Below are 25,430 nucleotides of genomic sequence, written 5' to 3'. Positions count from 1 at the left end.
AGTTTCAACATCTGTATCAGCCGATGTTAGTCATGTTTTACCATATTGGTATCATTCGTCTAAGTAAAACTGGACCAATACAAATGTTTATTTCCATCTTGTTGTACGAGTTTTGAATGGTCATGTGGCATTAGTTCGATCAATAACAAGTATTAATTTTGTGTATCAATATCAGCCCAAATTTTTAGATTGGTGCATCCCTACGCTGCAGTGTTAGAAGAGAGGCTTAAATGTGGAGTCAGATGGTTTTCTTTTATTTTTGTTTTATTTTGTATGTGTTGTTGTGAACGACCACGAGTCTCCTGAATAAAGCTTCTCTCCTTTGGGTTAGATTAAATTGTGCAAAACAAGTTTCCCGGTTATTGTTGAGCAGAAGACATTTACACATTTGTGACGTGCGATTCCTCTTGTAAAATCAAGAAAGTGGCGTAGAACGAAGATTTCAACTGGACAGCCTCCGTTGTGTATATGTTTTACAACGTCTTTAAACCCAGGCAGATTTGCAGCAGATGCTGACAGAGACCTGCTGCTCTGTTGTCCGTTTGATGTCCTGTCAGCGCTGACTCATTGGAGGCAGCAGCTTCGTCCCTTTATTACCTCGTGAACAAACGGCTCACTTACTCACCCCGCTGCATATTTCTTCTTCCATATTTCCTTGTAAAAATAACATCTGAGACAAAAATTGTGCAACTGAGTGAAGCGATATCATTTTCAAGGTGTGAAGGTCAGTGTGCAAAAAAAAAAGTTTGCAAAATAAAAAGAGGTAAAAAAAAAAAGCAAATGAACAGAAAAATAAGCTGAGGTAACTGAGGATTATTATACAACACTGACACCAGTCAGGGTTAGCAGCCAGATTACAATTTAGTTTCTAACAGAGAGATTCAACGATTGTGACTGACTTTTATGCAGGTTCAGTTGCACTTAGTTATATTTATTTTTGCACTAAAAACAATCAGACAGCTCTGCACCATCTGTGAGACTGGTGCAAATGGGCAGCGCTTAGGCTAACTTCACTTAGCAACTCTTAAAAATGAGAAACACAAAAACATATACATATTTTAAGGAAGTGGGAAAATTGTGTTAGTGGAACTTTAACTGGAAAGGACCCAGGTTTATGTTGCCACCACTTGGTGATGAAGACAGAAAAGGAGGTAAAAGTTTCCAAAGTTTAATGTTTAGGGGACAGCAGCTAGCATCGATGGTTTGGCAAGTCTCCATAGCAACCAGGAAGTGGCATCTTAATTGAAATTTGTTGTTTCGGAAGATTATCAGGATTTCAGGAAAACATAATTATTTTCCTACCAACAAAAATGTTTGCTAACTGCAACTCCCAGCTGTTGGTGTGCACTAAAAGATGGCTACTGGAAAATATGCAAAAAGAAAAAAGAAAAAAAAATAAACAGCCACGTTCTAAAAATGAAGGGAGCGTCACCCCTCACTTTTATTAACCCTGCTTTAGCTTTAAACTAGCCTCTGGACAGAAACCAGCTTCATGCTTGACACCAGCAGGACACACTTGACAAGTTGTGTTGTTTATAAAGAGAAAGAAATCTGCTCACTTTAAAGCCATAAATTTAACAAGTGCTTATTTCATAATTTGGCTTTAATCAAAGTACAGTGGATTCCTGGTACTCGCAGGGTTGAGGGACCACAGCCAAAAACACTTATGAGTATCCATTTTAATAGTTCAAACACCAAATATGCCTCAACATGCATTAAAATGCACAGTGGAAACCATCTTAGAACTTATTTCTGTTCTTGGGAGGGACAGCCAATCAGCTCAAGGGAGAATAAATGCCGCTCCTGGATTGGCTGCTTTGTAAACACCAGACAGTAGCATGCTAACTAACTGTGGTGATGGATGTATTGGCTTCCTAAACTGCATTTTATTTAGATTATTTTAGACATGTTATACGGAAAAAAAATTAAGTAAATAATTTTAAGTTGTCCCACTCAAAAAATAGCTGAATTCATAAATACTGAACCCCGAAACGCTGTACTAATGAGAATCATACTTGAATATGAAAAACTGTAGAAACATGCAGCTTCGATGTGGAAGAAAATTCCTTTATCTTAACAACTTAGGGCCCAAGAATCAGCACTAGGTCACTCTCTCAACTCTAAACGTGAACCAATAGCATCAAAGAAAGAACAGCAAATAAAAAAAGAGGCTTTTTTTCCTCAATCTGCTCCACTCTCCCGTTTTCTCACTGGCTAACAGTCATTCATGAAAATTGCTGGAGCGAGATGGGCAACAGCGGCAACACTGAGGCCGAAAGACGAGTGGAGGAGGAAGAGGAGGGAGCAGTGACTAACCTTCATTGATCCTTTTTTTTCCTATCCCTCCAAACACAATATTTCAACCACTGTCATCCATTTTACTCATCCACAGTTCCTGCTTTCTATCTGACACGTTTCTTCTTCCTCTTCTGTTTTTGGCAGGGTTTTTTTCTTCTCTCCATCTTGGATGGAGGGGAGAGGAAGAGTGTGGAGATGCCATGGTAACAGTAAGCCGTCTGTGAGCTACCTGTTCGCTGGCTTTCAGCATAAAGAACGCCGGAGAGGAAGGTGAGCAGGTTTAATAGCAACAATTTGAATGAGACACAAGATTGATTTTTAAAGGACCAAATATGATGTTATAAACATTTACTTCTGTAAAATAAAACATGCAGCTTATTCTCAAAAACACTGTTCTAATGAGCCAATTGGAGATTGTAATCAGTGTTCATCCGCTTCTAAAAATAGTACCAAAAAACTAATACTTGGGTTACACACACCTTTAAGTTTTTGAAATAAAAATAAACAGCCTATGACTTTCGCATAATAATAAGTCAATGGGCAGCTTGATCAGAAAAAATTCTGTGTTGGTTTTTATACTATTTATTTTTAAAAAAATGAGTTACTGCTTTATTTTATATTTGTATCCAAATACTTTGCTTGTAAGTTTTTTCTGTTTCTTTTTCATCCTGTCTGTTAATGTGGAAAAAGTTGAAACTACAATGTACAGTTCCATAAAAAATACTTTTGAATTACAAAAAAATAAATTCTTTATCTCAGTGGAGATGCACCAAATAATCAACCAGAGATCAGAACCGGCTCGTTTGTTTTTTTGTTTTTTTCTTGATTGGCTCCGATTCGCAACTTAACTTTTTCAGGTTTTTTCCATTAAAAGCGTTTTCGATCGGAGGCTTCCCTTTCCACAGCCGACACAATCTACGATAACTCTTTGAGTAATCTGGATTTAATATGAGCTACGGCAACATTTAAGTCCCATTTGGGATCAATAAAGTATTTTTTTAATTGAATCACTAGGTTTTCCCACCATTTTCTCCTCTAAGCATGTATTTGATTCACTTTCTTCATTCTGATGGTTAGATTGTATGTTTTTATGCATTTACAGGCATAAATTCTTAAATACCTCGCTTTCTGACGAATTAAAAATGACTTCCTGTATCGAAGACCCTTCAGGACATTTTATTTTCCTCTTTTGCATCATCCTTAGCATAAATCAACCAGTCAGACCTAGAAGAAAACCATAAATCGGTATCGACCAGGAAGCTTTAAGTACCCCCCTTTTCACCGCTCGCCTTTTATCTCTGACAGAACAAATGCCCGCGCAATTCAAGACCGCCGGCGTGGATTAATTCACCTGACCTTCTTCTCCTCTGAAGCTCCCGCCCTCACCACCCCCACTGAGCGGAGAGGAGGAGAAAGAGATGTTTAACTATAGATGGATACGCTGGAGAAAAGGAGGGGAGAGGCACCTGGTGACGAAGCAGTTGCTATGCCAAAAACCAGGAGGTCCGCGCACACACTCAGAAACACACACACATACGGGAGACGCAAACAAGAGGAAGCCTCGATTGAGACGAGTGGAAGTGGCGGGGTCAGAGAGATGCTGCTGAGGCTGACCGTGGCATGCTGACAGCACATACACACACACACACACACACACACACACATCCAAAGCAGAGGGTCTGGCAGAGAGTGGCGAGGGCGTTATGCAGTCATGAGGAGAAAATGTTCTTGACGTCGATTCTTGTTTCAGCAGAGCAGACTCGCGATAGGCTTGTGAGAAAATGAAGTCATCCTGATTTGAGAGAGACTAGCGCCTGTCTACACCAACCTGTTAGCTGTGGATGCAGAGAGCAGTGAGGCCATATATTGTTGTGTTGCTGCAAACTTTAATGTATGTCATTGAAAGGCACAATGTAGGGAATAATGGCAAAGTGAAAGAAAAATGATTTTTTTCACTCAGTCTCCCTGAGTTAATGCTAAGTAGAGCCGTCTTTCAGCACACTTACAGTTTCAAATCTTATGTCTCTTCTGTTTCAAACGATCTTCTTCACAAGAAGCCCTCCTACATATTCTCAGTTATATTTAGGTCTGAACTTTGACATGTCTTATGCTCCAAGGATTTCCATGTATTTGGCTCCATCCGTCCTTCCATCAACACTCACTGGCTTCCCTTGACGCGGCCCACCCTGTCGATTTCGGTGGACAACCATATCTTGTTAGGTTTTTGTTGCAGTATTTAAATTTTCATATGATGGCTTGAGTGGTTCTCTGTCAGATCTTCAAAGTTTGGGACGTTGTTTTATAACCGAGTGTAGTTGTCATGCCAGGCCACCAGATGGCGCCGTGATTTTAGCATGTCATCGGGCGCGCATGCGCTTTATGCCCGTGTAACTGTCAGTAAAACCCTTTAACTGAGAGTAAACAGGCAGGATGATGACTGTAATGTATCCTAATTTTAAAAAGGTTTATTTTACTACCATCTGTTGATATAATTTGGATTTTACACTTTCAATCCTCAACAATGAGAGGTATAGAAAAATAAGGAAGCAACAGTGAGGAGAAAAAACAAAAGTAGGTCATACACGGTTTATGGGGCCATCCAATGCAAGAGGAAGGCTCCTTCCTCGGAGGCTCATTAGGGCTGTCAGCTCCAAGAAGTACAGTAACAGGGCCAGGTTTGAAGGTAAAGGCCCTACGTTAGCCTACTTTTGTACTCCAATGACCTGAAATAATAATATTGGTGTTTGTGTACCATCTTCAGTCAGTGTTTCGCTCAGAAAATGCAAAACAAAAAAAACAAAAAAAAGTGCCTTGATAAGATTACGAATAGTTCCTGTTTCATTGTGTGCTTATTGACCTGAGGACATAATGTCACCTTTTTAAGACAGAGTTCTTGTTAAAATCAGAATCGACCATAAAGCAGATAGGAATGACAGCAGTTCATAACAGGTTTTTAACCAGTTTTCAAAATAAATGGCAGTACAGCCTCCGTTCACGGTTAGTGGCACATCTGGATTTGTAAAAATACATCTCAGTTTTCTATAGTAAACTTATTTCTAAAGATGGCTTTGACATAAAATGTTCACCAGGTGATGGTAGAAACTAAAGTAGTCCATACATAGAAAGAAACCAAAATGAGCAAGTTCAGAATTTAAGTTATGTGCAATAATGTGAAATGGAGCAAAGCATGGACAGCCAAGAAACCAGCCGAAGTCCGTCAGTCATCAGAAAAGGCCAGAGCTCCTCAAAACGCTTTAGCATTCTTGCGTTTTCGATATGTTTGCCGTACCTGTAACGTCGAGGGGCATGCAGTGAGCCGGCGTGCGTCGTAACGGGTGCCAGCGCGGTTTCTCGGCGACGGGCGGCCCCGTGGTGGCGGACGTAGCTGTGCTGCTGCTGCTGTTGTTGCTGCTCCAGCCCAGAGGGGGGCGATCCGAGCCGCAGGGGGACGGGGTCGGGGAAGGTGACGGGTTGACCACAGACCTCAAGCCAAACACGGAGGAGGTGGTTTCATCTTCGTAGAGCTGCTTTGACGCCGGCTGGAAGAAAGAAGACGTAAAAAGGGAGGTTGTGTTTTTCTTCAACAGGAATATTGTCTTAATAGGTAAAGAAACACACGGAAACACGGCGGTTACTTTAAAGAAATTAATACCTTTTGAATTTTTTTTAAACATATTTTCAAGTTTTTTTTAAACATATTACAGATAAAATCCAAGTTTGACTTGAATTTCTCTTCATCCACCTTTACTCTCACACCCCTGAAAATAATTGTGCAATAAATTCCTCAAGATGCATTCATAATTTTTTGCTTAAAAAAATTACAGCTACAAACCTACCAGGACATGACCGGCAACTTAAACTGACCATGGGTGCTACCACAGCAAACAAACCAAAACAAAATAAAAGATAGGAAGAAAGTAGGTCCTCTGCTCAAAAAAAGCATTTAAAATAGTATGGATGGAGAAAATCTGAAACTGAACATCCTCCTGAACACACAAGCCCCACTGTGAAACATGGGGATGGCTGAATCATGCTGTGGGAATGCTTTTCTTTAGAAGCGTAAGCTATTCAGAGTGGGCTGGAAAATGGATCCAGCTAATAACAGAGCAACACTGTGAAACCTTCCATCAGGAAAACTAGAAACAAAAACACAGAGCTACAATAAAATGACTTAGATGAAGCACTTGGGCTGGGCTACAATGGCCCAGTCAAAGTTCAGATTAAAATTTAATTGAGAATCTATGCGCACCACAGAAATGTTGAACAGACTGCTGAAAAGACTTGCAGGCCAGGTATCCCTTTCTCCACTTTTCCTACTCGGTGTCAAAATCTAACACAAACTTTCGTGAAGTTTGTGCTTTTGACGTGACAAGATGTAAAGTTCACTGCTTCTGCAGTGCAGGAAACACTGCAGTTCATCTTTAAAGACAAACGTAAAAACCCCGTCTGTCTGCTGCTGCAGAAGCGCGGGGAGCGACGACAGCTTAACGGGAATCGGCCAAAAACCCAAATAAAATCATTCGATTAACAGAGCTGTAACGGGCAGGAAGTGTGCTGCAGTAAACGCGGCGTGAATTCTTTGTGACGCCGTCCAAGAAAACAGTCTTAGCAGCCAGAGTACATCCAGCTACAGATACCGTAGTCATAAGACGCATTCGTCCTAAAATATATAAATATATTAATTTCCCCTCTTACTTTAAAAAAACAAAAATCCATTAGTAACAGCTTTGTGTACAGGAGATGCCTGTCAGACAGCACTAATGTTATCTGGTGTTTTGATTTTTTACTTTTTTTCCAAGGATTATAATAATATTTCCATCTGGAAGACACTAAGTCATTAAGGATCTGTTTATAGACAGCAGCTGAGAGAGAGAAGAGCATGATGACTAATTCTGGTGAATCTGAATGAGGGGGTGGATCGCGCTGTACAACAGATTTTCGGCTAATTCACATTCAGCCTGTTGTGTTAACGGAATGATAAACATAATGAGGCGTTCAGTCACAACACAACTTTTAGCTGTCATTTGCTCGATTCATGGGGGGGGAAAAAAATCATAATAATAATAATAATCACGCTGTATTGTTTTAGTGATTAAAGTCTGAAACTGGAGCGATTGAAGTGAAGGGGAAGTAACACCAACCAAGGTCACACCGAACAAACTGGAAAACAGAGCATGAAACTTGTTTAAATTGTTCCTGTCGTTTAAGTTTTAATTCACAAAATGTCAATGAAAGGTCCTTTGGCGAAACTTTACTTTTCACTTTGCATTTTTATCCCAAATATTTGAATTTAGAGCAGGAAATATCTTATGAATTGACGTGAGGATGCACCTGTAGCTACAACATAAGCAGTACAAAACATCCCATCGGTCACAGCATACAAAAAAAACACATTAAACTACAATAACTAAAAATCCAAAAGGTATTTTCAATTTCATGTAATATTTTGTGGAATCTCTTTGCCCGGGTAAACATAATGGGTTTGAGAGCGCCGAGTGGCGTTCGCTAAGACTCCGAACAATCTAAGATCTAAGAAGGACAATTGTAGATTTAAGCAATTAATTACTGGGTTCAAACTATTTTACAGAAATACAATTTATCTCATGCAATGCCACTTCACCGAGGTGTAGAAGAATAACCAAACAAAGAAAATTGGTACAAAAGCCAATTCGTTCAAACCTTCAGGAGCAACATAAGACACCCCAGGTATGTTCAGGTCTGCTAGAAAACAAACCATGTCATCTTCTGAGGTCAAGTTGATTCTCTCACCACTTTTGACTGGGAGAAATAAGTTCCTGATTTGAAATCAATCAACAAGAACCAGTTGGGTCTGGTTCTTGTTTTCTGCCTCGGGTATTGATGACACCTTCTAACTTCATGTTAGATCAACAGTTAGCGCTTTGGCATAACGGCACAATGATCTCAGTCATCCAAGCAATAAAGGCATCATCTCTCCATCATGAATATTTAGTATAATTTTGAGCTATGAATACAGTTTAGTCAGCAGCTAAACATCTGATGCACTGGTTTTGAGCAAAACTTGAGAAATACAACGTAGCGTGGAAAATGATCCCCTTGTGGTGAGTTAAGGACAAAGCAACTAACCTGAAAATATTCAAGCTCAGTAAAAACCAACTTACTTCACAAGAATTAGAAGAGTAATTGCAATAGTTGACATAGCATCAAAAATAATCAAGCAGAAGCATTAATTTGCCATATTTTTGTTGTGCAGGACATTGTTTTGGCATAACCCAAATCGTAGTCATGATCAAAATATCATTGTCACAATTTCAAAGAATGTCTTTGTATGAGATTGTATTTAAAGTGTTTGCGCTCTCCATGCAAGTACTATTTGTGTCCAGTTGGATGGATCTGCAACTGACCTGAATGCCTACACCTGATGTGTTAGAGGCACTGTGTCTTAAAGACAGGAAAAACACAGCACAATATTATGTTCCTGAAGCTGTACACCCCTGCTAGCCAGCACAGAAAGACTCTGTGGGATTTCATAGAATGGCAAGGTTTTGAAAAGTTAGAGAAATAAAACACTAAACATCAATGTGTTAAGCTAGTTTTCACAGTGTAGACACAACCTGACAACCTGCTGAAGTTCAAACCAAGCGTCAGAACGGAGAAGGAAAGGGAATGAACAAAGTGGCGTAACGTTTTTGTTGGTGCCAGGCAGGCTAAAGCATCTCATCTACTGGCATTTTCACACATAACCGTCTCTCGGGTTTACAGAGAACAGTCCACAAGAGAGAAAATATCCAGGGAGCAGCAGTCAGTTGCCTTGTTGAAGTAGGAGATCAAGTATAGCTCACATAGCCACTCAAGGTGTGTGTGGAATAGCATCTCTGAACATACAACATGTGGAACCTTGAAACAAATGAACTACAAACCAAGTACCACTCCTGCTGACTAAGCTGGGTTGGTTCTAGGGATATTTGAACATCTCAGTAGCAAGTGAGTGATGTTTGAATACGTTGTGGACCATGTCAAACCATTTATGACCACAGAGTACCCATCCACTGGTGGCCACTTCCAGGTTGATAATGGGGCATGTCACCCAGTTCAAAGCCACCATCGTTGTTTGGGGCGACGGTGGTAAGAGTTTGTCCGTAATCAGGGAGTTGCTAGTTGAATGAGAGTGAATGTGTATGTGAATGTTGAATGTAGTGCGACACGCTTTGGAGTGTACTCTGGACTTGGTGAAGCACTTTACAAGTACAGACCATTTTACCATTTTACCATTTACCATAGTCACCAGACCTCCATCCAACACAGCACCTTTGGGATGGTGTCAGACAAGGCGATTCAGATCATGGATGTGCAGCTGACAGATCTGCAAAACTACCTGAAGTCATTTCTCAACCTGGACCGATATCTCAGACAACTATCTCTATGCTACTAAGAACTGAGGGAATCTTAAGGTAACAAGGACTTTAGGTGATCACTACTAACCACGTGTTTTTGTTTACCAGCAAAACAAAGTGTGGAAAAGATTTATAAAGGGGTTCAGCAACACGAGACAGGAAAAGGCTTTGTGTCAGAACCTGCATGCGTGTTTGTTTACCAGGAAGATGAAGTCCGGCCTCTTGCTGTTGAGAGAGACTGGCGAGCGGCTGAGCGACGTGGACGTGTCGTCTGAGCTCTGCGAGGATGGATGGCGAAACGTCTGGCCGGTCAGCTTGGTGTCGTACAACTGCTCCTCAAATTCTGCACGTGCGCACAAAAACACACAGTGAGAGGCAAATAAACTTAATCTGGAGCTCACAACACAAACTCACACACCAAATATTTTAGGCGCATGGCTGAGAGCAAAGATCCAGCAGAGCTGTTGCTTCACATCACAGGGAAACCTCCCTCCTGCGAGTCCCCGGCGCACCTTCTGCCAGCTTAACAGTCTGCCTCGGTTTACATTTAATCCTCTCCTGGGTTCTCCTGACTCTTGTTCTCCTTTAAACCAAACATTCTCCGTCGAGTTACCCTCTCCTTTTGGATATCTGAGTTTCTCCCTCTTGCCAGGAGCTTAAACTCTCCCCCTCCAGCTATTGTAAACAGATTCCTAAAACCCCCATCCACCCCCACCTTCCTAACCACACACCCACTCCCCCTCACAGCCCTTCAGCCAATCCTTTACCCCCAAAACACACTCCTGACCCAAACCCCAGTCGCCACTGAGCTGTCTGACACACATGTGCACACACGGACGTTTCCAATGCAATCCTGCTGATGAAACGGCGGCATCAGAAAGACACGGGTTTTAACTTGAACACGGTTGAATACCAGCAAAAAACAGAGTAAAGAAAGTTGGAGGTGTTTAGTATTGGGCTGACATGTTATCTTAGATTACAACACAGTGATCACTTCTTGGGCTTTTGGGAAATGGCCTGTTTTTTCCAACAGAGGACGGCTGCAAAGCAACTTTTCAATGCAACTGTATAGTTTTTAGGGGGATCACAAGTTTCAATTAAAACATAAGGAAAGGTATTTAACCCTCCATCTATCTGCCTTTACAAGAATAACTCAAGCTTCGTCAAATGAGATGAAAAGCATCTGTGAAAACCGATTTTCAAGTCTCACTGTAGATTCTCAATCTGATTTATCCCTGGACTTTGACTAGGTCGTTCCAACGCATGAATGATTCAAATCATCCTACTGCAGCAACTTCTTCTACATGTTTGCAGTAATTAAACTAGATTTCTTCTGGAAAAACTATGTCAAATCTGCAAAATGCAGGACTAATAAATGTCCTTTTCAAAGATTTGTCCATGGAGTGGACTGAGCGCCCCTTAGTCCACGATTAGTTGTGATAAACAGACTTTATTTTAGAAACATTTCTTTTCAGATGTAAAAGCAACACAGTTAAAAATATGTAGGCTGTTTAGTTTTTATAAATTCAAATACAGTCGCTCAGACGTCGCCATATCGTTTACACTGCAATGCATTCTGGGTAGATGACGTATGCTAGCTGCGTCCTACAAAATGACTGTTTCTGTCCAGCTGAAACAGTCATTTTTATGCATTAAGTAACGTTCAGCCCTTTCACTGTCACTTTAATCATCCAGTCATTATCTGCTTTGTCACTATGAGTTTTGATTTCACGTTAGCCGCTGCTAACGGTGTTAGCCGCTGCGGCTAATGATGTTAGCTCCTCTGGCTGATATAGTTAAAACAAGCTGACCACGCCTGTTTGTTTCAGCAGAAATCCCATGTATAACACCACATAAAAACTTTGAGGCAGTTTGTCTCAATCCAGACGTTTTGTGGGCTGCTCTGGTCAGCATCCATGACCTTGACTTCTTGAGTTTTATCAATAAACTCGACAACATTTTTGAAGTAATTCTTACTTTTTACTTATCACAAACTACAACGTATGGTTGATAGGAAAATTACAACAGACCAACATGTTCAACTAGTCGTGGATCCCTTTAAGATTTAAGATGAAGTTGAGTTAATTTATTAATCTTCATTGGTTTCCGGCAAAAAGGTTTTTTTATGCATGCAAATAATTTTTGAAAAGTAGGGTGGGTGGGTGACGTTAACTCAGCGAGGCAACGTGGGAGAGATTTGGATTCAACATTATAATCATGCACAGTAATTAATATATAACAGCAGAGTAACAGAGTATTAAATAATAATGCTGCATTTTTGAACAAGTGCAGACAGTCCAACCACCCACAGCTTTGGTGAAGCCTTAAATGGCACTGGGAATCATCGCTCTTGGCATGTTTCCTCGCTCAAGTGAAACTTGCCAGCAGAAGACAACTGTTTATGGGATCTCACTCTGTATGAGTGCAAATATGTCTCCAAACATCAAAGGAAACACAGGAAGCCTCCGCGAGCTCGACATTTCCAAATCATTCACTACAAGTTAAGATGTTACGTTTTGAACTTTGCAAATGTTTTATCAACGCAAAGTGAGAAAATCTTGAAGCAGTGCACTTAAAAAATGATTAAACAAGGTTGTTATACCAAAATGTTTCAACTAAAATACAGCTGGGTATAGTTGTAGCTGGGAAAAAAAAAGTGTGGAAAGTTTAAAAAATGACTACACAAAGGCAGAATAGATGGCGGTAAGCTGTAGAATCTTCGAGGTTTTTTAGGCCATGTTTCATAAATTAGAGACAGACTCTGCCTCTTTCCAGTTCAAACACTCACCAAGTTAATCTGGTTGCTGTTTTTGCTCCCTCTGCTTATTAATTACAAAAGGGATCACACTGGCTACTATTTACTGCAAAACAGAGCTTAAATGAAATAATACAACTCATGCTTTCACAACTTTTAAAAAAGTTGGTAAAAGTAAATCCTAAAAGTCATTTTTAAATGATTAAAATTCTTAAGGGAAAACAGATATGCATGTCAACCTGAGTCAATGAGGAAAAAGTAAACACACCCGCCGCGACAAATTTTGAATGAACAACAATCATTGGACGGCTGTATTCAGATCACATCCAAGTCTCATTTTCTGCTGAACTTACAGAACCTGTCTGAAAATGAAGGAAGCAAAAGCAAACGCATAAGAGATATTCAATAACAGCTGAGAAGAAAGGCAGCTGGGAGCCTGGAAAGGGTTTCACTTCTATGGCTTCCAGTTTTATGTGAACCGCACTTAAGAGTCATTACCACCAGTGGAATAAAACACGGGACTGTGAACCTTCCCAAATGATTACGGTCTACCAAAATTACTCCAGGAGACCATCAATGACTCATCAAGGATGTCACCGAAAACCATCTAAAAACTCATCACTTGCTTCAGTTAAGGTCAGAGTTCATGATTTAATAGTATGACTGAGATTGGACAAAAATGGCATCTCTGGGTTGGTTCAAGACCAAAACAGCAGCAATGTTTGCCTCACTTTTACCAGAAAACCATCAATGCTCAACAACTGCTAACTCCTCAGACACATACAACAGGTAAGTTGTGTGTCTAAAATTTATGTGCTCCCTGTCATCAAACAGCACCACTTAGCTAGCTAGCTTAATTGGCAAATGCATCTAAAAGGCAGCTGAATTGTCAAAAAGCTAGCATGTTGTGGGTGTAGCTAGCTAAACTTGTGTTGAAGAGCATGCTAGCACATAAACCTTTGGCTAGAGCGCAGGTTTGCTTCAGTGCAACTCGGTTCTACATAAACTCAATTAAAAAAGAAAAACCTATTGTAATAGTTCAACAGCTATGCTTTTAAAAATATTTTTTATTTAAAGGGGAAAAAACTCCCCAGGCTTTAGCATTCATGCCAGTCCAAAAATGCTAAGCTAAACTGCTTGAAGATTCTCACTGGAAAACACTTTTTTTATTCCAAAATGTTGAGTTGTTTACAAATTTATAATACGTTTTCCTCCACAACTAATCAATAATTAATTATTGATTTCCCTAATCAATCACTTGAACGGGACAGCTGATAGTCAAACGGTCGCAAAGCGTTTAACATTTCACAGCTTCTAACTCCTCAGCAAGGTCACCGGCCAATCCGTACTTGTCATAATGAGGTACGTTCCCCTCCGCCTACCATCGCTGAGGCATATTACACACCGGGTGCTCGTTAGAGAAAATAATCAATTTTGCGGTGATTAAAAATTGCCTGACTGCTGCATGCAAAAGTAGCTGGATCAGCCAGATAATAAACAGTGAAAAGGAGCTAAAAGTCGTCTCTTTCCAGACTGCAGTGGCCCAAAGAACTGAGGAGTCAGCAAGAGTATGAAGATGCAGGGGGTAAACAAACTGATTTGGGAGAGGAAGAGTGAGAGGAGCAAGAGTGAGGCAAATGGCAGACGAAGAAAAGGAGAAAAAAAAATAGAGGGTGCAGTTGAGAGGTGGGAAAGTAAAGAAAGAGACTTATTGGAGATGGAACAATGATTTATATGCTTCTGGGCTAATGTAATGCAGATATAGTGGAAATAATTAAGACATTCAAATGGATATTTCTTTGGAAAATATAAACGGAAGTAAAATCTGATCTATAAAATGACAAGACACAGAGCAATGTTGGGGGAAAAAATGATTGGGTAAAAAGCCAAGGGCAAAGTAATACGACAGAAATAGATGGAGTTAGGAGGGGAAGCAGAAAAGTCGCAGCAGTGGAAGATAATAAAAAAAAGGAAGGAAGACAAAAAAGGACGAAGGAAGACAATTCATTCTACCCACCAGTGAGTCTATATGTGTACATATTAATGGTACTATGTAAAGGAAGAGGAACAAAGCTACTGGCAGAGTGTGCCCAGGTCTGTAAGTGGTAAAAATAATCTCGCAGTTGGAAGTGAGCGAGAGCACCTTCTTTTTGTTCCCCGAGGCTTTTGCTCAGAGTGCCAAAATCAGCTTTAGGCCTACCCACAATGATCCAGATGGATTTCAGAAAGTCATGACACAGGAATTAAAACGAACCCAACCCCAGACCGCATTCAGAGGTAGCTGAAATATAAGTATTTTTATTTCGACGTGCCAATCCGAGTGCTCTGGCTCCCCTGACCGTAGGGTCAGAGTAATGCGAAACGCAGACCGAGCGTTGCCGAGCAGAACAGGAATCGTTAGCAGCAGAGCGCCACGGCGAACATTCAAAATGCGGGATCAAGGCACAACACATGACAATTGCAGAAACGGCTCCCTCGAGCATCCCGTCACTTTTATGTCTCCCTCTCGTTTCCTCACTCAGGTCTGACGCCAAGAAAATCTGATAGTTTAGCAAAAAGCTTTAAACAGCATACCAAACAGAAAACTGACGATGGGGATTTGTAATACTAGAACAACTTCATGACGTTTTATTAAGTCCAATTTCTGCAGGTCTGACAAAGGCCACAAACATTGAGCACCAATTTACACCCATCAATCTATATATAGATGCGTTTCTAATACAAATGCTAATGTTGAAGAAACACAGGTTTACAATTGCAGAGGAGGCGTTGGAGCAACAAAACCCTTATACTTGGGAGTGGTTACGTTTGAGCCGTTTTGGGGAAATTATAGTCGTTGATTTTACAGAACAGATTCAACACGTTGTAATGATGCACAACGTTTTATGAACTGTGAGAACTCTGGGGGAGCCAGCGCCTCGTTGTCCAAAAAAACACATAAAAATAAACCATCATCCTTCTACTCTTTCCTGTCGTCGTCTTTCTGGTTTTCGTCAGTAACATCCAGTTGTTAGTCACGTAATTTATGTGATGCAGTTTTGCGAAATAAATCTGTTATAAACGTCTTAACAGCTGAAAAACCAAAGACGTCTTATTGAAAAACATGATTCTTTTTCAAACTGGTGTGTTTCCATTAAGCAAATCTATAGCAGCTCTTGGTTGTAATCGAGTGTGTGTGCGTAATTGTCTGTCTTCTGCGTCTCTGTATGGACTGATGGAGACTTTTAGATGGAGTTTCCTGCCTCTCAACCCAATGCCTGCTGGGATATGCTCCAGCCACTCCAGTGACCCGGATCACCTCTAAGAAGGCATAAAAATGGTTGAATGGATTCAAGTCAGAAGAGTCAAAATATTACAACACATTACTTCCTTTCTTCAACACCTACTGTTTGCAGTTTTCACTTCATACCCCGATGTTCATGAATGCAAACCCACTGGGTGTCTGAGTAAGTGTCTTGACAGCTGGCTAATGGTAAAAAGTCCCGTCCAAAGCTGCTTAGCTGCATTCATGGCTGCTACTTATTGACGATGAGTGGATTAAAGCAGTAAAGATTCATTCAGATGGATTGTTCTACTGAAAAAGTGTCAATATAGACAATTTCACTATAGACTAGTCCGATAAATCGAAGTGCGTTACTTAAATGTTTCATTAAATGGATAGGACATGGAAGCGTCTTGGCACAATGTGAAGGTTTGGAGTGAAAAAGAAACAAAGCGGTTCCTAAAACTCTTCAAGAATATTAATCACCACTTGTCTATAAAAACTAAAGCAATTTCAGTAAACAAGATATTTGTAAACCATAACCCACGTAACACAAAGTTACAAACTAAGCCACACTAATCAGCAACGCTGAATGCTTAGAGACATTCTTTCATCTCACAATATGAACAAAAAATTATGACAACGAAAAGGTTTAGGGGGAAACAAGCCAAATCAATTTGGGTGTTTCAGCATACTGACACAGTAATTCACTGAATCAGGAATGTAGCACAGACCTTTACCAATAAGAAACTGATGCGTCACTCATTGATACACGCTTTCCTTGAATCTTTTCTCTTTGAAGGCATTGCAACTTTTACTTACATAAAAAAAAAAAAACTCCAGGTTTCACTAAAAGCACTGCAGAATCTCTCGTCCAGCGCCGACGCGTGGTCCACCGTTAAAGGTTAAAGTTTGCAGACAGCCGCCCGCCGTGGTGCACGCGCCGACCGTGAGGAGACGGGGTCTTGAAGACGGCAGCGTTTAAAGCGGAGGGAGAGGGAAGGTAAACAGACGTAGATCCACGCTGCAGATAGCAGCCGGGGTCTGCTGAGTGCAGCTCTGCTAAATGACTGCAGGCTACTGTGGTGGGAAAACCAGGGAGGGAAGGGGGAGGAGGAGGGATCCTATTGGTGTTTGGGGTGTAAAGGTATGCCGGTCACTCCCACTGGTGCACACACACACACAAACAAACACAGGGGTTAAGAATGGCCTACCCACCCCCTTTTCGGTAGACCAGACAAGCGAGCCAAGCACTCATGCATTACTAACCTGTGCATTGTGTGACTTCAGGTGTTCATGCATAACCGCATTACCAAACTGGTTCGTGCTAAAGTTTCATTTAGTCAATGATTTTAAAAAAATTTAATTTAATGATCTACGCAACTCAACGGCCTCACGACTATGGGTAAAAATAAATAAATAAAAACATTTTCTCGCTTGTTTACAGTGCAGCCACTCAAAGATAAACCCCCAGCCAGCATTGACAATATTGCACCCCGGTCATGTCAAATTTGGGTCATCCTTTCTTCTTTCCCCTTGGAAGACGGATTGGGGAAGGCTGATATTAACAATACATTCTTTCACCACCGCCAGGGGAGGCAGGGGTTTATGGAGGGGCAAGAGACGGAGAGAGAGAGAGAGAGAGAGGTTGTTTGTCTAGTAGCCTGCGTGCCTGATGCCATGCATGTGCAAGTGTGTTTGCATGCACTAACATTCATGTCATGTCTGCGTCCTTGGGATTTAGCACGCACAACTGATCAATCCATTACAGGAAAAAGGGCCAGTGTTTGAAAGCGTGTGTGTCCCAAGGAAGAAAAAAAAAAAAAGGAGGTTTGTGACCCAGTAGGACGTAGTTGACAGTTAGCGACCTAGTTTGTGTCGGCTAAATGAAAATGTAAGCAGGGTTGTGACTTAACTATCAGGATAGTAATGGGCTGAGGAAGTCCAGATTAGAATCGTTGTCCACATTTGGAAGAGAAAATAAGCAATAAATAAGTTTTTTTTTTTGTGTGTGTGTGTGTGTGTGTGTGTGTGTGTGTGTGTGTGTGTGTGTGTGTGTGTGTGTGAGTGAGTGAGGTGATCAGATTTTAAGAGTGAAATTGTCTTTTTTTTTTTTAATCAAACTCAAACATTTAGTTTTTTGATTTATTAACTGAAAAATAGATCCTACACGTAAATGTTGGACTAGCATTCAGCCTAAAGTGAAATTGGTTATAGTGAGAGGATTTGGTAAAATTTTCAGCTGCATCTTCAAGCTTTCGTTTTATTTCTCAAAGTGTTGAAAAGTTTGACACAATTAAAAAAACAAGTAGAATCTTCCTCTTCAATTAATCTGAACAGGAAAGCACTGCAAGCACACGGTACATCGTTTCTTGAACTTAGACGATGTTCTCCGAAACCCACCATGTACTTTCCCAAACTGTCTGTGTTACCCTGGGAACTTTTAACAGGTATTTGTATACAAAGATTACAGAGATTACTTTTCATCAAGCTTCCAATTAATCCATGAAATGTACAGCAGGATCCGCTAGAGGACATTCCAAAGACGTCTTACTTACTTTCATGAACTTCCCGATTGCTTCCATGGCGCTAATGAGGTACATTTGGAAAACTCGTGTGGTTCATTACTCTACCGCAACTTATAGGGTAATTTCTTGGTTTTCAAGAACTTTTATTGGGTACTTCTAGTGAACTTGCACTGTTGTCTCCCAAAACCTGGAGTGCTGTGTCATTAAATCAGCCAAGGACTTTCCGTAAAGTAAGTGTCTGCTTTCCTGAAAACTACTGGAAGCTTTCCCAAAACTTCTCAGCTACTTTCTCTCCCTGCTTTATGTAGAGATGAAGCAACACAATCAGGCTCTGTTAAATCAGAAGATGAAGAGCAGGGGAGAAATGCTTCTCTTGCATTTGGTGTCACAAATCTGATTTTTTATTTTTTTTTGCGTGGTCGTTCATACTACTAATGAATGGTCCTGAAAGCGACGTCACACCGCAGCGTACTGCAGGAAAATCTGCTTGAGATGTGAAGCGGTGGGACTGTGATAAGATGCACTTCAGTGACACAAACTTCTTTCATAAGTTCAAAATCATAATTTCCAGACGATGTTTGCGTCCTGCTTTACCGCGTCTGGCATTTTCTGGTGCAGAATCATGACACACGTCTCTTACCAATGTCCCAAAAACCAGACATGACTGGTTTGAAAACAACTGGATACACATACGATTTAGAAGCGCATATGGAAGAGGAAAGAGGCCAAGTAAGGACCAGACATTAACTCTGAAAGATCTGCAAAAGAATCGCAGTCATAAAAGACTAGCTCAGATAAAAGATTCATTTTATTGACCTCTTAACGTTAAATGCCAAACAAAATATTTTGTTCAGTTCCAAGACTTAGACTCTAATCTACACAAAAAAAGGTTTTTCCCTTTATGTTGTGTGCTAATAAGCAATGAGTTACGATTTTAAGGCTTTCTGTTTGCTTCAAAGCAAATCCATTAGCACACACATCTCAACATAGTGTGGCTTTAAATTAGCAAATGACTCGTTATGCTTGTCATTTAGAGGCCGAGACGCAGAAAAACGGGGGGAGAAACTCCTTTATCTTTCCAAATACACTCCTCTTATTTAAAAAAAGAAAACATTAATGCCTAGATTTTCTTTTTATCTTCTGATCAGTATGGCTTTAATCGCTTCAGTATAAAAACAGGGAATATATAAGCACTGCTCAATGGACAAAATCGCTTTATGTCACATGAAATTTTAATGCAGCACTTCATCATTTCTAATTCAGGGAAAACTAAAGCACTTTTCTGATTTAGAATTAAACCAAATAAAAAATAAATACATTATTGTTTTACTGAGTTTCCAGAGGATTATCTTCTCTAAAGAGAAGTTTTCTTGTTACTCTCGCAAATATAATTTACTGTCCTTCAGGAGGAGCTGCGTTTCCATTAAAATTGTGTGCAAAACTTTGTAAATATTCAGGCGATAAGTCACGTTGCGCCATCAGCTTCCTGTCACTTAATGATTTCTTCTTCGTTTATTCTGCCAGCACTAACATCTGGTTATTGGTCACATGACCTGCATGATGTAGGAAAAAAAAGCTTTTCCATTCAAGTTTTGTGAAAAACTTTAATTTCAACAATTTAAACAATCTCATCATCTCAAAAACTCTTCGTCGAAAACTGAAATGTTCTTCAAAATTGAGCGAATTTATTCCAATTCGCTCAATTTGATGGTCAGTGGAGGCGCAGCAAGTGACTCAGTGCCATCTGCTGGGTTTCCTTAGATTAGAAAACTTTATTCCTAACAAACTGAACTTGACGGATCAGCTTGATAACTGGGATCAGTTGGAAATTCACCAACTCCTCTGAAACGGAGGTGCTGAATCTGAGCACCACCATTGCTTGCTGTTTGCGTTAACCCGTTGCAAACCGCAGTCTGTTGCGTGCGTGCCAGCGAAATAAGACTTAATCTTTCTTCCCCTTCATCTGTCTGAGCACCGGAATAATTCATTACAACAAATTATGAAATCAAAGCGGCGTAGTGTGATAAAAGCATCCGAGGCATCGGCCTAACCGATCAAGACCTCAGCTGTCAAATTAAGCAGATTCACCACAAGCTTCACCATTCGCTTTTAGTGCATCGTATCACCCACAAGTAAAGCAAAAACTACACCAACACGGTGAAATAACTCTACTGAAATGTAGAATTGAATAAAAGCCACCTGAAGAAAGACTTATAAAATATGCAAAGTGCAGAGGAGAAGAAACAAATATGAATATTTAAGCTTTTCCTCATGAATCATCGCAGCGCTATGAAGCAGGAACCCCGTCTGGCTGCAAAGACAGAGAGACGTAAGGAATGAAAAGTGGACTATTAATCCAAAGGGTAAACTTAAACATCTGGTGATTAATGGTCGTGGAGACTTGATAAATGCAATTAAGATGCGGCCGCTGTGTACGTCTTGGAAAACGAAGAGTGCTGGCGAAGGAGAAGCTTTTAGCAGCGATATAGATTTGAGGAGCGGGGAGGAAAGAAGTGGCTCGAAACGTCTTGTTTTTGTAAATCTGAGTCGGAGAGTCCATCTGTCATCACTGTACCAGCTTTGAAGTCCAGGCAGTAAAGCAAGAACACTTGGTGATAAATGTAGATTAATGAAAACCACGTTGGGCACCATGTTTAGTCGGTTAAAATACTCGCAACAACAAGTGAGTTAACTTGCTCCTCCAACGACCCAAATATGCCTCTATGAAAAGGTTTTGTTCTTTTCTTCAATTCCAGCAAGAAGGGCTCAGATGTGGTTGGGCGGTGGTGAATGGATTAGGTCTGAGGCGCATTTTAAAGGAGATCTGAGTCGGGATTAATTCCAGGATGTCTGAATTTTCTAAATTCTTCTCCCGTCTGGTCTCGCCAAAAAGTTGAAATGAACCTGCTAAAGTCTGTGGCTGAATTATATTCTGAGTCGGGTCTTCTGGTTCCAGTCCGGTCACGGGTAAAAATATCTTTTATGTTTACGATGAACTAGAGATGCTTTTTCCAGAAGATAGTTTATTTTTGTACATTAGACAAAAAACAAAAAATGTTTCCACTTTTTAAATTGAAAAATAACGGCAGCCATTGAGGATATTATTTCTCATCTTCATATAAACAATTAATGAATACCAGATGCTAGGAAAAAAGATATACTGAACAAAGAGAAATCAGAATAGTTTACATAGATTTACAAAAACCTATCCTCAAATACTGGCCCAAAAAAAAAAGTTGATCAGTGCATTCAAGGGGTTGAGAATAAATCAATAATAATACATATATATCATGATAAACACGTGATCCATGTCAGTAGAAAATATGTCTGATAGAATATTCAATATGTAGAAATATATTCACTGAACTCCGGTCCAGAACCGCACAGCATTCTGGGAGATGTAGGCAAAGGAAAGGCGTTAGAAGCTCAACCTCTCACCATCAGCTTAACGTTGGTAGAATCAACTGACTCACTCACTCTGGTTTCCTAGCAACTCACTAACTCTCCCTTTGGTTACCTAGCAACAACCTGTTGAGTAACTTGTGCAGCAGCAGTTTCAGGTTTCACTATTATGCTTGGTAACTACTGAAGAATAAAAAACTACAACGGGGTGGAGTGAAAATTGTGGATAAAACAGTGAAGGTCACACCACCAACTTGGCTGCATGTCAAATATTTTAAACTAATCAATAATCATTGGTTATCGACTGATGTCATATGCTCATATAATGATACGTTGTTCAAGTCGTGTCGTGTATTTCTTGGTGCGATTTTAGCAACTCAGTCTGATAGCAATCATTGTCAATCAGAAATAAATTTCCTTCATTTCCAAAGTTTCAAAATATCCTTTAGGCACTCATTTAATCAAACCGATCATAAATTGTAAAGTAGCGCAGAGGAGGATGAAAGAGACACCAAATTCTGTTAGTCTTTAAGAACACACCCCAGTATGCTAATGCTTCGTATGCTAATGCTTCGTATGCTAATGCTTCATATGCTAATGTTTAGCGAGGCGGGCGGCCGTTGACCAGGATCACTGTCTCGCGCGCGCACACACTCCGCGGCAACAAGTAAAATAAATCTTGCATAAATCTTTCCGGCCACGAGGATCTCAATCCGCCCAACACCAGAGGTAGACGGCCGGCTTCATAAATATGGAGGGCAGAAGAAGAGTGTTGAGGAGCGGGCGAGAGCATGAATATTTTATGGAGCGAAGGCCAGCGGGAGAGCGAGGGCGAGGACGGCCAGGGAAACCACAGCTGGTTCGCCTCCGTGTTATATAACAGACGCCCAAACAGACGGACACGCGAAGCGGGGAGATGTACAGAAACTTACACAATACTGACACACACACACACACACAGCAGGGAGTGAGAGGAACGCCGAGCGACGGAGAAGTGATGAATGGTCACACACACACGCATGTTCTGCGCGACCATTGATGCCGTCCACCCACGAGTGTTTTCATCCATCTTATTTTCATCGTACACAAGATGCCAGCCTGTGTCAGACAATACCGGGCGTAATACACACATAAACACACACAGAGAGAAAAAGAAAATAAAAAAGGCAAAGGGGATGGATAGAAAAGAGGAGACGGACAGAGATGTAAGATGGGGTAGCTGTAACTTTGCATGGAACAAATCAAACAGAAGCAAATCACACCTGAAATCTTAATAATCAGAAAACGGTCAAATGATGATGTGGGAACATCTGAGCTCCCAGAATGCCTCATTTTTCATCAGTTCTCTGTGTTCCTAAAGAACGTGAGTACAAATACCTGAAAGGCTGCAGAGCTATCGTTCCTAAAACACAACATGTGGTTCAAAGGAGGCATTAATAATTCACTTCGTCTGCTTTTAAGGGATTTCCGAACATCTTATCGTCGTGTGGATGTGAAACAAACTGTAAGAGTCGCGTCGCTTCGTTGTTCTCGGTGAAATTACTTGACGGATTTGCAGCCGCGCCATTTTAAATGTACAAAAAATATGTTATAGATATGATGCTAAGAGAGGAGACATGCATATCAATCCAACTGTATCCTGTTTTAGGTTAAGCTAGGGGTTCCCAAACTTTTCCAAACCATGGCTCCCGAATCAGGATTAGTTTCATTAGTACGGACAATGCAATCATCAACTTTTGTTGTCTCTACAATAATCATATTTGCTTAGCATAAATGCTGCCTCGTACCTTCTGATATTAGCTGGCTACACTAAGCTAGCTTGAGGAGCAAAGCAGCTTGGTGAATTTGCCTGGCAGCCAATCAGAAAGCTGAGAAAGGCAAATAACATTTTAATAAGTTTTTCTACCCCATATTCTACAATATTGATTGAAGAAGAGATTAGATTTTATGACTAAAAACAATATGATGAACGTTTTTTATTAAATTTTTTCCACCCCTCCAGTTTGAAAAACTCTGGGTTAAGCTACAGTGACCTGAAATCGTAGGAAACCCCAAAGAATATTCTGTTTTAAAGAAAATTCATTCTTCTGCCGCTCACTTTCAGCTGTGAGGTTTTTGAGGAGGCTTCCTTCAAGTTCAGCCTGTGTCAAGTCAACCTTCAACTCCCAAACTAGATCCAGGTCTTGACTTAAATTCAGACCAGCTCACTTCTCAATTCACACTGGAATAAGTGTGGTTCAGCTGCAATCCAAGTAATCGCCATCATCCTGTCGTCTTCTTCGTCTTTTCCGCCCAATGCTGTGAAACCACCTCATCCTAACGCAAACAAAGAAACATTTATTTTCATAATCCCAATTTATGTAATTCTATGGTCAGTGGAAGCTCAACTAGAGAAGAAGGTTCACCTTCCAGTGGGACCAGAACCCTAAACATGCAGCAACAATGAGACGGTTTGGATCAAAGTGTGTCAAAGTCTAGACTTCAATACAGGAGAGAATCTGTGGAGAAATTCTTCAGAATTGATGTTCAAAGAAGGGCTGAAACAATTAATTGTGATTAATCGATTATTGAAATAATAATCAACTAATTTGGTAATCGATTAATCCCTAACTGGAGTATACAGATTAAAGAAACAAGTAGTAATTAAGTCAAAACTGTACAAAAAATACATATATTTTGCATTTTGGATGAAGACCCTTCTTTGTCTGTAAATGTATTCAACTCAGAATAGTTTTATCTTCACCTGGTTCAAATTCTGTAAAATTCTCCCATTAAGCACCTTTTACTACCCAGTTATTAATTGAAAAAAGTCAAATCAGCCCTATAACTGCATTGATGTTTATTTTGCTTTTTTTTTTTTTTTTTTTTTTTTTAGGTCCTTTGCTACAAATGTTCACCCGTATGCTAAAGGAATGCTATCTTATTGCATTTTAGGTAATAAAATGTTTATTTTTCTTCTTTTATAAAGAAATTGAATAATTTGTTTACTGGCGATTTTTACATATTTTCAATATTTTATCAAAGAAGCTCTAGTGGTTAAATGAAAAATCTGAAAAATGTGCTAACTGTTTTATCAGACTATTTAATCGATTATTCTGACATCAGGGCTGCAACTAATGATTAACAAAATAACCGTTAGACGAAGTCCCAGTTCGAATCCAGCCTGGTTGAGCTTCAGCTGAGTTGGGAAGAGTGGGTGAATAAGTCTGTCTCTACATAAAGCAGAGCAAAGTTGGCACAGCTGTGATTGTAGTGAAGGGTAATTCCACAAAGTACCGGCTCAAGAATACAACAATACGAATGCGGCCACCTTTTTAAGATTTATATTCGCGAGACGTTTTGAAAAGAAGCATTGTTTCCCTTCCTCCTTTATGCACCACTTTGTGTCGAGCTGTCACATAAAATCCAGACTGGACACACTGAAGTTTGTGGTTACGACGTGACAAGATGTGCCTTGAAAACGTCGCGCTGCGTATTAATCGGCTTCCGCTCCCTCAGAACTTTTAAAAGTACTTTCCCTTTGCACACATCCTGTTCAGAGAGCTTTTATCAAACGGAAAACAATTGATTAGAGACAATAAAGAGGAGCGCGAGCGAGCAGAAGAGCAGCGTCGCTCCTAATCGAGTTGTATCCAGTGTTGCTCGTACACACAAGGTGAAACGGAATGAAATTTTAATACCGCATTTCCACATTCAAATAAGCATTCACTCTGCAATATTGATGCAACATTGACGGATTCATCAAAATTTTATATGTGCAGCAGAGACGAGGCGGCGGCGACCTCGATAAGCCCGAAACGTCAACGTGCCGA

At 40.3% G+C, this 25,430-nt stretch overlaps 1 protein-coding gene and 1 long non-coding RNA gene across 6 annotated transcripts in view; both read right to left on the bottom strand.

The window, feature by feature from the left end:
• nhsl2 (NHS-like 2) overlaps nt 1–25,430 on the bottom strand; it is a 119,023-nt gene that overhangs the window by 5,441 nt on the left and 88,152 nt on the right. For all 5 annotated transcript variants that reach the window (XM_015037413.1, XM_015037414.1, XM_015037415.1 and 2 more), the window contains 2 exons: nt 9,872–10,014; nt 5,588–5,837 (listed from right to left, as the gene is read on the bottom strand). In XM_015037413.1, the coding sequence (XP_014892899.1) occupies nt 5,588–5,837; nt 9,872–10,014 (393 nt within the window). The remainder of the gene's footprint in view (nt 1–5,587; nt 5,838–9,871; nt 10,015–25,430) is intronic.
• On the bottom strand, nt 13,342–24,210 carry LOC106950508 (uncharacterized). Its single transcript, XR_001425621.1, has 3 exons — nt 21,667–24,210; nt 17,002–17,005; nt 13,342–13,352 (listed from the first exon to the last, which is right to left on the bottom strand). It is a non-coding gene; the product is annotated as an uncharacterized LOC106950508 (long non-coding RNA).

Source organism: Poecilia latipinna, unplaced genomic scaffold, assembly GCF_001443285.1.
Source record: "Poecilia latipinna isolate Pla-1442-1.1 unplaced genomic scaffold, P_latipinna-1.0 Scaffold404, whole genome shotgun sequence".
Lineage (NCBI taxonomy): Eukaryota > Metazoa > Chordata > Actinopteri > Cyprinodontiformes > Poeciliidae > Poecilia > Poecilia latipinna.
Note: the sequence above shows the minus strand (reverse complement) of the source record. Positions and strands in the feature narration are given on the sequence as shown.